This window comes from Tetrao urogallus (genome assembly GCF_951394365.1).
Source record: "Tetrao urogallus genome assembly, chromosome: 21".
Classification (NCBI taxonomy): Eukaryota; Metazoa; Chordata; class Aves; order Galliformes; family Phasianidae; genus Tetrao; species Tetrao urogallus.
In genome coordinates this window covers 2736977-2750787 of record NC_136834.1, presented here as the reverse complement: position 1 = coordinate 2750787, position 13811 = coordinate 2736977, and the positions used below count along the sequence as shown (strand labels likewise).

General features: G+C 41.3%; 2 protein-coding genes across 2 annotated transcripts in view; one reads left to right on the top strand and one right to left on the bottom strand.

Annotated features, from left to right (window-relative positions):
* Positions 1–13811, bottom strand: part of MTOR (mechanistic target of rapamycin kinase) — a gene marked incomplete at both ends in the record, with an annotated part of 59963 nt that overhangs the window by 31738 nt on the left and 14414 nt on the right. The window contains 4 exons of the mRNA XM_079545552.1: positions 10961–11106; positions 11250–11412; positions 12497–12639; positions 13438–13584. Of these exons, the coding sequence (XP_079401678.1) occupies positions 10961–11106; positions 11250–11412; positions 12497–12639; positions 13438–13584 (599 nt within the window). The remainder of the gene's footprint in view (positions 1–10960; positions 11107–11249; positions 11413–12496; positions 12640–13437; positions 13585–13811) is intronic.
* Positions 4051–8433, top strand: ANGPTL7 (angiopoietin like 7; the record flags this gene model as incomplete). Its single annotated transcript, XM_079545679.1, has 5 exons — positions 4051–4429; positions 6054–6154; positions 6472–6666; positions 7537–7735; positions 8264–8433. 5 exons carry the CDS (start codon positions 4051–4053, stop codon positions 8431–8433), a joined length of 1044 nt encoding a protein of 347 aa, XP_079401805.1.

Sequence of the window (13811 nt, the reverse complement as noted above, 5' to 3'; positions counted from 1 at the left end):
AAATCAAACCTCCTCTATCTCGCAGATTTTATCCACCCAATTCAAGCTTGTTTTTCCTCCAGCAGTGGTAAGAGCTTGTTTCTGGGACTAGAAGTGGAAGCTATTGCTACTTTGCAGAACAGATAATCCTTTGGCACCAGGAACTGGATTTATGGGCTAATTTCCTCAATTCTACAGTTTGTGTTCAGGCATCCCTGAATTCTTGATTCAACAAACTTCAGAAAAAAACAACTGCCAGCAAAGAGCTGTTTTCAATAAACAGTTGCAATGAGTGACTGCTTACAGACCAGACTACTGCTCCCAATCCTCACCCCTTCAGAAGTCATTACTGTACAGCAACAGCAAAGTGAACGTTTATGCATATCTAAGAAGAGAGGTGAGCAGTTCCATGCTTTTCCATACTTCCTGGCTGTCTAGAAGAGAAAAGCAGTTCTTCAGAGTGCTCTGGCAAAGCATGGACCTCTGGGCTCTGCCAGGAGAGAGCTGAGCATCTCTGCCATCTCAGCAGGCACCAGGAATGCTAGGTTTAAGCATTTGCCAGATAGGTGTTAAGGGTTTTGCAATGGCTGGCTACCAAATAAATAGCCACAGGGCACAGCTTTTCTTCTCTCGCTTCACAAACACCTGCCAGAAAAACTCTACAGACAAGGCACTCATTTACACCCATCTCTAATTTAATCTGGCCCTCCAGGGTCAGATACCTGGTTCTAATTGAGTGATATTAATATACTTCTCCAGTTACGTAACATAAACCAACACCTCGAGGTGCGTGCTAACCACTGATATTTACATTAATCCTGCCAACTACTTCAAACCTAACATCCTTAAGGAAGTTAGAAAGAATTCGCCTCATGCTCTTGACCTTAAGATATCATCTTTTTAGCTACTGCATAGCAGAGTACCTCCAAATACAAAATATAATGAAAGAAAGGTAGGACAATGAATTTCAGACTGGATTTCTCTATCAGTGTCAAGGGAAAGTCAAAAATTGGACTCGGACCTACACAGCTGTCAGGGAATCAGTTTCTCTTTAGTTATGCCCATAGCTGTGCTACTTTCCAAAATTCAGCTTGAAATTAGGGTCCTATTTTAAGTAATTTAAGTTCAGAATTATTTCCTATAGACTCAACTTCTACAGCTGATCTTATCTAGCAATAACTTACACTGACACGTGTAACAGACTACTACCTTCTATGCAATAGGGAGAGATTCAACACTCAAACACACAAAAAACTCAAATTCCTTTAAGGATAAGGCCTCTGCCAACAGAGATGTCTGCCTAAATCTCCCTTAATGCTCCCTCAAAAGCAGTGACAGATGTGCAGATTTCTGCTTTTCCAATCCTGCATAATGCCAGTTGCACCTTACAGAGATCAAAATGACAGAACAAAGTAGCATCATCTCAGGAAAACCAAAGTACGTAACAGAAAGATGTCCAGAATTAGGCTATACAATTCAGAGACTGAATCTGAAACAAAGCCCTGGCTGGCTCATTTTCAATTACATAGTTTAGAAAAGGGATTCAGAAGCATTTCTGCACTGTTTTGTAACATCTGGATGCAACATGGAGCTTGGCTGAATCCTAGACACTTTCAAAACTTTAATCAAGGGGAACACAAGGACTCTTTTCCAGATCTGCTTCATGTGACACAAGCATGAGTGTGGGGGAATTCAGACTGTACGAGGCAAAGAGAAGAGTTATTGTAAGCTGGAGAAGCAGCACAGAGGATCAGAGTCCTACATAACAAGATTGGGACATTAGCAGGGTGGCTTTTTGGGGTAGGGAAGCCAGAGTCAGGCTTGTCCTGCTCTTTGTTCCAGCTTCCACAAAAACATGTTTCTCATTGCAGGCAGCCTGAGAAGAATTTGCCCCTGGGAATGACAGAAGCTCCAGCTGGAAGAGGGCTCAGACAGGATTAGAGACAGAACAAAAAGGTCAGGCTTTCATCTGTGTGCAGTGGCACTCTCTGGTCTGAAGTATAAAAGCAATTTTGCAATGGAAGGTTTCTGGAATGCCCATGACAACAACATGACTGAAGCCAATGATCTATTGTAAATAGAAGTGTCCTCTGTGCTTCAGAGTTCTTACATCTGTCTCTTGTGATATCTCAGGTCAGCAACACCACGCAGCAGCCTCACCTGTACTGCAGCCTGCAGGGTTTCTGTCTGAAGTACAGCACACAGGTAGTTACCCGCAGTGCAGCACAAGGCACCCATGCTGCCTGTTTGGAGACCTCTAACTCTGATCTGCTTCTTCCTCTTTAACATATTCTGCCTCTTCGGTGCTTTGATCTTTCACCTTCCTAAATCTTTGCACCGTGGTGAAGGGTGAGGAGTCTCATTTCTGTTCTGCAGAAAAGCTATTTGCCAGTTGTGCTGCAAATCAGAGACAGACAGGAAGCACCTAGCTAGCAGTGTAACGAAGGAGGAGAAGCTGTACCAGCTAGATGTTGTTTCCCATTTCTCTAAAAGCAAAGGGGAGATCACCAAGGCTTTTCTAATCTTAATTAAACAAAATCCTGCAGCTGCTTTGGACCAGCAAAAGAATTTTAGATGGGATAATATGCCTCTGCTGTGTTTATTCTCATTTTCTTCACAAAAAGAGCAAGATTAGCTTCATTTTGTTTTCTTGGACACCGAGAACTTTCATGGCATTTACCCCAGGAGCAGACGAGTCATTTAGCCCTTCATTTGTAGCTTATCTTTGCCAATCTTCACAATCAGAAGCTTGCAGATAGAGAATAACCCACACGTATGGCAATTGCAGGGCAGTTTGCCTGTGCAGTAAAAATTGATCCATGAGGACCTAGAAGAAAAGCTGCAGACCTTCAGCAAAAGGTAACACCATTGATGAAACTTCTGTTTTGGAATCAGGCAACTATTATCAACTTTTTAACTATTAAAGGATACAGAAGGAGAAGGGAAGTCTTGGGATCTCACCCAGCTGATGCCTGACTTATATCCTGGAGGTCTAAAGATTTAAAAGTTACTCTTAAACTTACACTTTATCTAACTCTGGATGTTTTAATTACCCACAGGTCATCCTTCTCTTAATGCCTTGTCAATAAACTGGCCTCCATAACACTGGAGTTAGACTGACTGCTTGCTGTAAAAAACACATCACTTGTCAACTTCAGTTAGATCACCTTTCAGCATTAATGTTCTCTTGCTCGTCCACCATGCACAAACAAAAGCATGGGGTTCGATTTACCTGTTTTGCAGACTACTGTGCACCCCACCCTTAGATCTCCCATCTCTAAAAAGAACAGCATTGCAGCCCACAAACAAGCACTCCCAAGACAAGAGTGTCCAGAGAGATTAGAACTAGATGCTAACAAATGAATTTAGAATTAATTCTTCTAAATTATAGAACATTATAGAATACTGTGGGGAGTAATAACTCCGTGCCTGCAACTGCCGGACAGTATGTTAGCAGCTATTCTGCAGCTCTGGGTACTTTCTAGGGAGTTACCTTTCTTGAACTTTCAAAAAAAACAAAAAAAAAAACAAAAAAACCCAACCCTATCCTGTTAGAACAGACTTTTCACATCCTGCACCTTCAAGGCTTTCACGTTATTGAAGTACCAGAGTTAGTCACCAAGAGGGCTAGAATCCAATAGGCAAAAATTACTGGAAACTTTCCTCATTTCCTAGCACTCTCCCTCTCAGTTCTGTCCTGAAGTAGTGTGAAGTCTCTCTTGCACATCCCAACCTTCCTTGGCTGAAACCTGTTCCAATTTCACCCAGTAAATACCTGATACAAACAGATGAACTGGGAGGGGCCAGAAAGCTTCACATAGCTTCAGGGGGTGGAAGTAAACAGAAAAAACGTATTTAAGATGCTTTGAGAGAGACTTAGAAAGCTCATACTCTGACAGGAGGGGTCTGAAAAAAGGCTGATTCTTCAGGCTCCACCTTCACAGGCTCACTTCATTGGAAGAAAGCTAGGTACCATTCTGCTGCAGCACTTGCAGCAAGTTTCATACATACCCCAGCTGCACTCAGACTGCCCGCAGCCAGTTGGGAGCTTTCTGTTGCTGTAAGCAAAAAATGCCAGCAAGATCCACTGTTCAGCTGGCATGGCTCTGCATTATCACTGTGTCTGTTGCTGTCTATCCAGCACTGCTGCAGAAGCCTCCTAAAAGGAGGACGATCAATGGGAACGTACAGTCCAAGATGACGGGATGCTGCGATGAGATTAAAGAGCTCAAGTTGCAAGTAGCCAACCTGAGCAGAATGCTGCAGGAGCTGAGCAAGAAGCAGGAAGGTGACTGGGTGAACGTGGTCATGCAGGTGATGGAGCTGGAAGGAAGCACCAAGCAGATGGAGTCCCGCCTCATTGATGCTGAGAGCAAGTACTCCGAAATGAACAACCAGATAGATATCATGCAACTGCAGGCAGCTCAGACGGTCACGCAGACTTCGGCTGGTAAGGAGGGAGTCTCCAAGCTCCCAGCTGCACATCTTAATGCACAAAATGAACTAACGATTAGTTCTTAATGCTAGCATGTCCCACTAACGTGCTTATCCAGGCTGCGTACTGAATACATCTGCTTAAAATACTTCTGTAGGCAGGTGATCCTCAGGAAAAAAGCTATTTGACTTCATGTCAAAAGTCCAGAGATCCAGCTGTATTTTAATGCCTGCATGCTTGCTACCAGGAAGTGGAAAAACTGAACAGATAATGTATTAGTTCAGTGATTAATTCAGTAAGCCACCTTACTTTCTGAGCACTGAAGCACCAATCCAAAAAAAAAGCTGGCTCAGGGAGGAAATGGCTCTGGCAGTGACATCCTTTGAGTTCACAGTGCTGACAGGAGACCAGAAGTTGGTAAAGCAATAGGAAATGCTTTCCAAGCATTACTGTAGATTTGTAATTGCATCTTTATGATGATCTCTGAGCAAGAGTAAGAGACTCAATCCATTATTTGAATGATGATTCTTCAAAATTCAAAAGGTGCAGATGATGCAACATGTAAGTGGTCATACATGCCCAGCCAAAACACATTTAGATCACTCAGAATTCTCTCTTCCCTAGGGGAAGAGATTTCAATGCACACAGCAATTGCACAGGCTTGTAATGTGGAATGCAGGTGCATTTTGTAGGTCAGCTACCTGTACAGCAATTTCTAGAAGAAAGTGTCATTCAGTTTCTGCTGGCTTTTATCTTACAGAGAAATTGATTTCAACAAGCTTAAGATTTCTTTTAGACTGTTATTGCCCAGGATGATTGAATTTGCAGAAAAAAAACCCAAAATAAACACATGCACACATTTTGGGTTTTTTTAAATGCAAAGGAAAAACTTCTAAATCCATTTTCTAAATTCTGCTTTCAGAACATTTGAGTTGCTCAGCTTTCACACACCACTCACTGCTTCCAGCAGGTCTTAGACATTTCACCATGAACTAAATTCACTGAAGCCATAGTAAAAGCACAGAAAAAAAATATTAACAACACACAAGAAGCTAGCCCAGAGGGTATTTAATGCAAGCATGTCTGACTACACCAGGTGAGACACATTGAGTCTATACTAAAAATCTGTCAGAACAGGTAAAGCCTTGCTTCAGTTAGCTTATCTTCCTCAGAAGCAGTGCACATCACCAGCACCGAGTCAGCTCCTGCACAGGGAGAAAGGAGGCTCACAGAGACTGACTGCAGCTAAAAGCCACTGGCTGTCACAGCTCCAGTGCAAAAAGAGCCGAGCTAACACGCCTCACCCACAAACTCAGCTAACCTGCTCAAGCACACAGCCAAAGAAGCACCTGGCTGCAGGCCCATCCATTCTACTGGAGAAGGCCTTACTAGTGGAAGGGGACAGCAAATACAGCTTCTTACCTTTCAGCACAAACATGTACAGTAGCAATGTGAAAAGGAGTAAAGACCTCTCTTTGGACCATTTCAGATAAACAGACTTGTAGGAAGGACTTCCTTAATTCTTCTCCACTTAATTATCTCTCATACTACAAATTAAGCTTTAAGAAAGCAGACTCAGGGGGAAGGGGGCATTATTCTCACAGCTCAGGTTCTTACTTTATGGTTTTGATTCAAGTAGATGCTGTCTATGACTGCTCATCACTTTATCAGAGGAACTATCGCATCTCTGGTGTTTACAAGCTACCTCCTGATGAATTTCTGGGGAGTCCAGATCTGGAGGTAAGGATGTAATGTACACAACAAACATTAAGTGCTTTCTGAAATATAATACAGAAAAGAAAGAGAGCACATAGTGAGTTATGATGCCCTGCACTTTGAGCCAGCATCTTTACATAGGCAAATCTGGGAGGAAAGTGCATTTGAGGGCAAACTGTAAGGTGTTTAGTTAACAGTGTTTTTTTTGTTCCAATTCTTCTTAAATAAAACAGGAAGTTCTCCAACTTGTGAAAGCTGGAACAGTGCTGTTTCTTGTCTTGTTTCAGCTGAAAACAAACTTCCTATGTCTCCCAATAAGCACTGCACTTTTCCTCTTCTAGGTGTTCTGTGACATGGAGACAGATGGAGGTGGCTGGACAATCATTCAGAGGCGTAAAGTTGGTCTGACATCTTTCAATAGGGACTGGAAACAATACAGGGATGGATTTGGCAACATTCGGGGAGATTTTTGGCTGGGAAATGAAAACATCTACCGACTTTCACGGCGTCCCACTGTTCTGCGGGTAGAGTTGGAGGTAATTAAAAGCTCTCCACCCCAGCAACCAAAGGTTGCTGGCTGTTGTTTTGGTGTTTTGTTTTGTATGGAGCAGTTCTTACAAAGCAGACACCATCTCTTATTGTAATAGAGGGCTCAAGGAATGTGCATGCTTTAATTATAGGAGAAGGAAGCAGGACCCAGTGACAGATTCAAGGACAAAGTAGAACCATGATCTCCAGCAAGCAAAAATCAAGGTTACAACTTCAAACTCCACGTAGTCTGTGTCTTCAGTAATGTGAGCTCTAGAGAACCCTGTATGATCCTCTGCAGACAGATCAAACTGCTACCACTGCAGATTTAAACATTCACTCAGGAATCTGATAAAGATTTTGAGGCCAAGTCTTCTACTTTGCAGCAATTCTTTCTGGTTCATGCACAAGTTAGTTTGCACTGTATTACCCAAAAAGTGATTTCTACAGTCTCCTTAGGGCTTGGTTCTGGTTTGGGTTAGCTTACAGTCAGCACAATTGCTTTGAGGGATGGGATAAGTAAAACAGAAGTGAGCTGCAAGGCTTTATGTCTAGAAGTTGCTCTTTCAGAGAAAAAAAAAAAAAAAAAGAGAGACTTGAGGCTGCACACTATCAAAGGAGTCTGCTGGATGTGAGAGCTACAAACCAGGTTTCCATACATACTGTTTGATACCAGTGCAGAGACTTGGAAACATGGTACTTTGCTCTGGAAAGTTTCTTTGCCTTCTTTGTTCCATCAACCTGTTCCTGAGATGGAGAAGACTCATAAGAAAGGACAGAGAACAGACTTGCAACATGCGCTGTATATAAACACAGGCCACACAGTCTTTCTGTAACCATTCTAATAGGAATTATTTCTTCCTCGCTGTTTATGACAGGACTGGGAAGGTAACATACGCTACGCACAATACAAGCAGTTCACCCTGAGCAATGAATTAAACAGCTACCGTCTTTTTGTGGGCAACTACACTGGCAACACAGGACGTGACTCCCTGAGGTACCACAACAACACAGCCTTCAGCACAAAGGACAAAGATAACGACAAGTGTGTGGATGACTGCGCCCAGTTCCGTAAAGGTAAACTGCCCCAGTGAGCTTGCTGAGCACACGAGACTCTGTCACAAAGATCACTGTCTCCTCTGCTTCTTGCCCTTCATTTTTTCCACTTCCTGTTCAAACCTGTGCAATGTGTAAATAAAAACTGCTGATATCCATCTAAATAAAATAATGCATTTTAGCCACAGAGCCCAGAAACCCTTTCTAAAGGCCGCCAGACGTCCACGCTAGGAACCCAAATTCATTGCCTATGCTCTCAGTCAGAAAGAAGGCAAAGAAATACTCCGAGAGGAATGAGCAAATAAATGAAAAACTAACAGACTAAACTGTCTGTCTAACTGTAAAGCATTTATGCTTTCAGTATTTATGTTAAGTTTTGAATTTACCTGTAATACCATCGATCAGGGCCACAGACTCTAAGAATTAAATACTGCATTCTGGGCAACTTCTTTAGAACAGAGCAATAATTCATCATGATTATTAGTACAACACATACCTGTTTTTAAATAAGTGGCTGACTGAGAATCTATTCATTTGTTTTCTGAAAAGGTGGATATTGGTACAACTGCTGCACAGATTCCAACCTGAACGGCGTTTACTACCGCAAAGGAGAACACACCAAAAACATGGATGGTATCACCTGGTATGGATGGCATGGCTCAACCTATTCCCTAAAACGGGTTGAGATGAAGATCCGGCCAGAGGACTTCAAACCATAGAGGAAATCAATCCCTGATCACACAGCCACATGATGCCACTATAGAGAAGGTGGGCAACTGACAACTCCCACCAATTAACTGTCCACTTCATCTAGTATGTGCAAAACATGCACAGTATGTACACACAGAGACACTAAGGCACACCAAACACCAAATACAGCCACCAGTGTTATCAGGGCTCACACTTATCTCCTCCTCTGAAGATTCTTTCTAAAGGGATAAATACTGTGTTAGAATAGGTTAGAACAAAAGGCAAAACACCTCCTGCGCTTACAGCACCTTCAGAAAACTTCCTGGTGTGTTTTCACTAGCATTGCAACTCATGGGTTGTACTGATCAGTTAGGCAGGGACTGCAAAAAGAAAGCCTCCTTGTTCCCATTCCATCTGTCATCTTTCAAGAGGGATTCAAATCACAAAAGCAACATATTGGTCTCAAACCAAATCCCAAACTGAAGTTTTTTGATGTACCTTTTTTCAGCTTACATCCCCACGGAAGGAAGAACGAAGCCCAAACATCCTCCATAAGCTAACATTGTGCAGGTTCTCTCCTGAAGTTTTACTGCCATCTCCTGCTGCTGTCCCCACAGACAGCTGCACACAGCAGACAGTGCATGGAGAAAGGATTTAACCCATATGCTATACAATACTTATTCCTAAAGCCTGACAAAACTAGATTGCAACATTTCAGGCCACCACCAAATTACGTTCGTGTTAGGATATAGAAATGTTCTATAAGGCAGTAAGAAAATAAGAAAACAGCAAGTTAGCAAAAATAAAGACCCAGCCAACCAACCCACTCCCACACCTGAAACCACTGTATCCTTAAGCAAAACACTACTACACACCAGAGAACCCAAGTTATTAAATCACACTTCATACGCTGAGAAATATCCACGTTTGTTCTGAAGATCTTCCTACTGAAAGTGAACTGGAGATGTTATGTTGAAAATCAGTATCTTGTTTCTCCCTTTTATAACACAGTGTTGCAAATAACATTAAAAAAAGGCTCCTCCCATAGCCATACTCGTTTGAATACGTTGGAAAAGATAGTTATATTTAATATATCTATTTTTATTCGCCTTAAAGAGGACTTGAATCTAATTTAAATTGTTTGGTCTCATATGAAAATGGAGATAGAAGTGTCAGAAATTGCTTTATGTATGTTTGATCATTAAATGTTTGACTATTCATACTATAAATTTCAGCTGCATGGAACTATAGCTGGAACCATTTTAACTGTGGTCTAGAAAGAGGATTTGAGAGATTTCTAAACTTTAAGATTTCTAATAAATTGCCTTTCATTTTTAATCTTGATTTATTTCAACTCTTTGCTCCTTAACTTGCTTTATGATGCACAAAGAAATAACTGCACAACTGACCACAACTGACACACTGAATTCTGTATCTTTTCCTCAGAAAAATAAAAGAACAAAGGATGAAACAAATCAAATAGAAGCTGGGAGCAAGGTGGGGAGGGAACAAGGAAGCAAACTCCAAGGAGTTATAAGGATTGAAAAATGACAGCATACAGACAAAGCCAATTTTTGTTTAACCAAAATCAACCTGTCGATATCAGGTCGGAGCATTAATGTGAAAAGGATAAGAAAGAGATTCATGTTTGAAAACGTGTTGTTTAGTACCAAATCCAAACCCTTCAGAGTTCTGAAGCCAAGAGGTGTATTATTAAGCAGAGCTGCTGGTAGGCAGAGAAGGGTACACCACAATGCAATGGCAGAAAGCCTCCTGAAATTATAATAATATGGATCCAAAGTTATAACATCTCTTAAAAGAAAGAAATTTAAAGAAATCACTTTAGCAGAACTTCTGTTGCTACAGTGAGTGACACTTTGTTCTAGTGTTTCTGTGGGCACGCTCTGAAGTCAGGCTTTTGAACTCTGAGACAGCAGAACAAAGCAACTGCAAGATGAAAATGGAAAGAGTCTCAAGAAGGCACGAGATCACTCTTCTTCAGAACATGCACAGTAGCTTCCTCTGCTTTGTTACTAACTGTGCATGTATCCAGACAGGGGGGTTGAAACTAAATAATCTTTGAGGTCCTTTTCAAATCAGGCCCTTCTATGATTCCATGATTTTTGTTGACAAAGCTCAGGACAGTAAACTACCCCACTCAATACAGCGTGTTCAATTTGATATACGAAGAATGAAGTCTACCTAAGCCAGAAGAGTAGAATTTGACTAGAAATTTTAGTCAAAAGCTTCAGCTGTTCTGGCTTATTTATTTGTAGGTATAGAAGTCTCTTCCATTTATGTTAAAGCCACTCCAAATAGCCCCATGCTGAACTTGAAGGTATAAGGGAGGAAATCAGAACTATCCCCACCTTTTCAGCTTCCTGTAGCAGAATTTAGCAGTCAGGAGTGTACATCTACAAGCTAGAGAAAGTAAGCCTACAACAGAGACTTATGGTAGATACTGAAATTCTAACAACTGTCCATATTTCATCTTCATAATTTCCTAAATTGGGAAGTGATGTGGGAGCAAAAAAATCTCATCAGTTGTGGTCCTACCTGATAAGAGACTCTAGAATGGCTGGAGTGGGACCCTTCTGAAATTCCAGCTCCTTGTAGTGAAGAGCCTTGGCATATGCTCGGCATTTGGCTGCTCTCTCCCCCAGGAGGACAATGCCATTGTCATCTCTCAGCGGCAGTGGACCCTGGGTAGAGCACATACATCAAAAGAAAGTTAATTAAATAAAAAAAAAGTGAGAGAGAAAGTATGCATGAACTCTTCACATCCTTTCTATGCACTAGACACCTGCCAACTACCCAGTGTTAGAAAGCTTGACAGCATGTCTACCTTGTCGCTGTGTTCCATGAATTCTGCCAAGTTCAGCAGTGTCTGAGTGACCTCTGCAATGTCCTGAGAAGTCAGGGCCAATTCAATGCTCCGGATCAACTCATCCTGCTGGTCTTCATTCAGTTCAGACCAACATGAAACGAAAGCAGCATTGAAGAGATCTCTGAAGAGAGAAAAAAAAAAGATTTACTCGTGAGAAAAAGCGTATTTGACAGCAAGCAAAGATAGCTACAAACAGCATATCTGTATCCACCTGTGAAACACAGCGGTTAGCTTTTACAAAAGCAGCTTCTGTACCAAATACTGAGACCTACATTATAAAAATACATAATAGGATGAGACAATATGATAGTAAGATATACTACTATCATTTGCTAGTAAGTATTTCAGGCTAGAACTAATCTTCAGAGCAACTTTTATGTGAATGCTTTTATGTGACAAAGGATGAGGCCTCGTTTGACTTCGGTTACAAATGAATACTGTGAAAATAACTGGGCATTTCACCAGATGTGCACAGACACTTTCTGAACTCACTACAGGACTACAACAGCTGGAGATTGCATTAGTGGCAAATCTTGGGGAGGGAGAAGGAATGGTGATGAAAAAGACAGCGACTGTCCTTGTCACTATTAGTGCTCTGACAAAATCCTGTGAAATGGATTTGTGATGCATTTGCAAGTACGTATGGAGGACAGGAGCATTATTTGTCTACCTAGGAAGTGCTGACCTTTTATCACACTCTTTCTTTTTCAATTTCCTAAGTGACAAAGCTCACTGTAACATAAAATTAAACCAGGGCAAACACTTCCCTATCAGCAGTAGCCAGATTCTTATGTACTGAGATGACAAGTGTCTATCGTAATGAAGAGATAACTGGGCAACTGCTTACAGAAACTCTACACTTCTCCAGACATTCTGGCTGCAAGCAAGTACAGCAGCTTACTCCACTCTATGGAATTTTTATTCACCCACAACAGACCCATGAGACTATTTCATACTCCAGTTCCACTTTTATGTGTCTTATGTTATTTCTAGACTAATACGCAGAATTCCACTGAAGATTTTGTGCACATCGTGGAGCTGCCAAGTGCAAAGGCTGGAAATGAAATCAAGTTGCCAACTATTTCATTTGTCCCAGGAACTCTATTTACAGAACCTAAGAGCTTTTAAGAAACTTTCTTTTTCCTTATAACCTCTGGCTTGCATCTGCAATTTCAAGTGACCTGAAAAAGACATAATTAATGTACCGAGCCATAGGATTATATGCCTGAGCCAGGGCCCAGCATGAGCGCAAGGATGGTGAGGAGGAATCCTTCAGCAGCTCCAGACTGAGTCTTCTTAGCCATTCCAACCAGTCATCTTTGGAGACTCTTCTTGCTGCTCCCCAGGCCTGCAGTACAAAGCAAAACAATTTAACTACCAATCTAAACAGAGCACAGTCCAAAAGCAGAAGAAATCCATCAAAAGGAAGCATGACTTCTTCATAACTCCAAATCTATTTCTGAGATTCCCTTTCCAATTCTCTGAAATCCATTTACAGTTACCAAATAATTCGCGGTAGATCAAGTCTTATTTCTAAGAAATTCATTCTTGTCACAACAAATATTTAACATTGATAATTCTTTCCCTGCAAAAACCCATCAAGGGCTGAAGCTACTGTTGAAACATCAGCTTAAAAATACTTAAAGCATTTAGATCTACATTTTTAAGTCCAGCATTTTGAAGCCTATCCATCCTGATACTGTGCTGAATGCTGCAAACATTTACTGTTTAAATTAATGTAGCTATTAAGTTCTACAGCAGCTTGAAGAGAATACAATAAACAGTAAGATACGAGGGCAGTGGTTGATTAGAAAAAAGCAGAGGCTCTGAAGTAGAGGCCTCTAGAAACTACAGTTGATTCCTTTTAATCAAAGAAGCCTTCTTAATACTTCACATAAGGAGAAAGCATCAAGATTACTTCAGTTTTTAACGGCCAGATAGCGCAGCTGCTCCTATCTGTAAGTCCCTTAGCACCCTCTGATTTTGAAGGGATTCTCCAACACTACCTTGACCTTGTGCTTATGCAAAGCTAGCAACAGAAAAGAGAAGTAAAAGAGAAGTAAACAAATGTGTAGATGCACTGAACAAACTGCTTAGTTTAGACATAATAGCTTCTCCATCATTCTGTGCAGAGCTCCAGTTTTACCTTCTGCAGGTTGATGGTGCTAACATGTAATTTCTTCATAGGACCTGTTTCCACAGGACCACTGGCCAAGGTTTCTCCCTGGTTGCTTCTCAACATCCGATGTTGATAAATCAGGGGATCCTCCTCTTCATCAGCAAGAGTATAGCCCTACAATGAACAGTTCACAGTGAGGATCACAGCTACACAGATACAAGCAGTTTTCTGTAAATCAAATGGATGATAGTCAGGGCATTAGCCAACCTCACAACTCAGTTTGTGAAGCAAACATCTGTGCTTCATAATAATGATTATTACAGTTTACAGTGAATTCAAATGATAGCCCTTTCATACTTAAGATAACTTTGTACTAAGATAACTCCTAGCATGAAAGGACA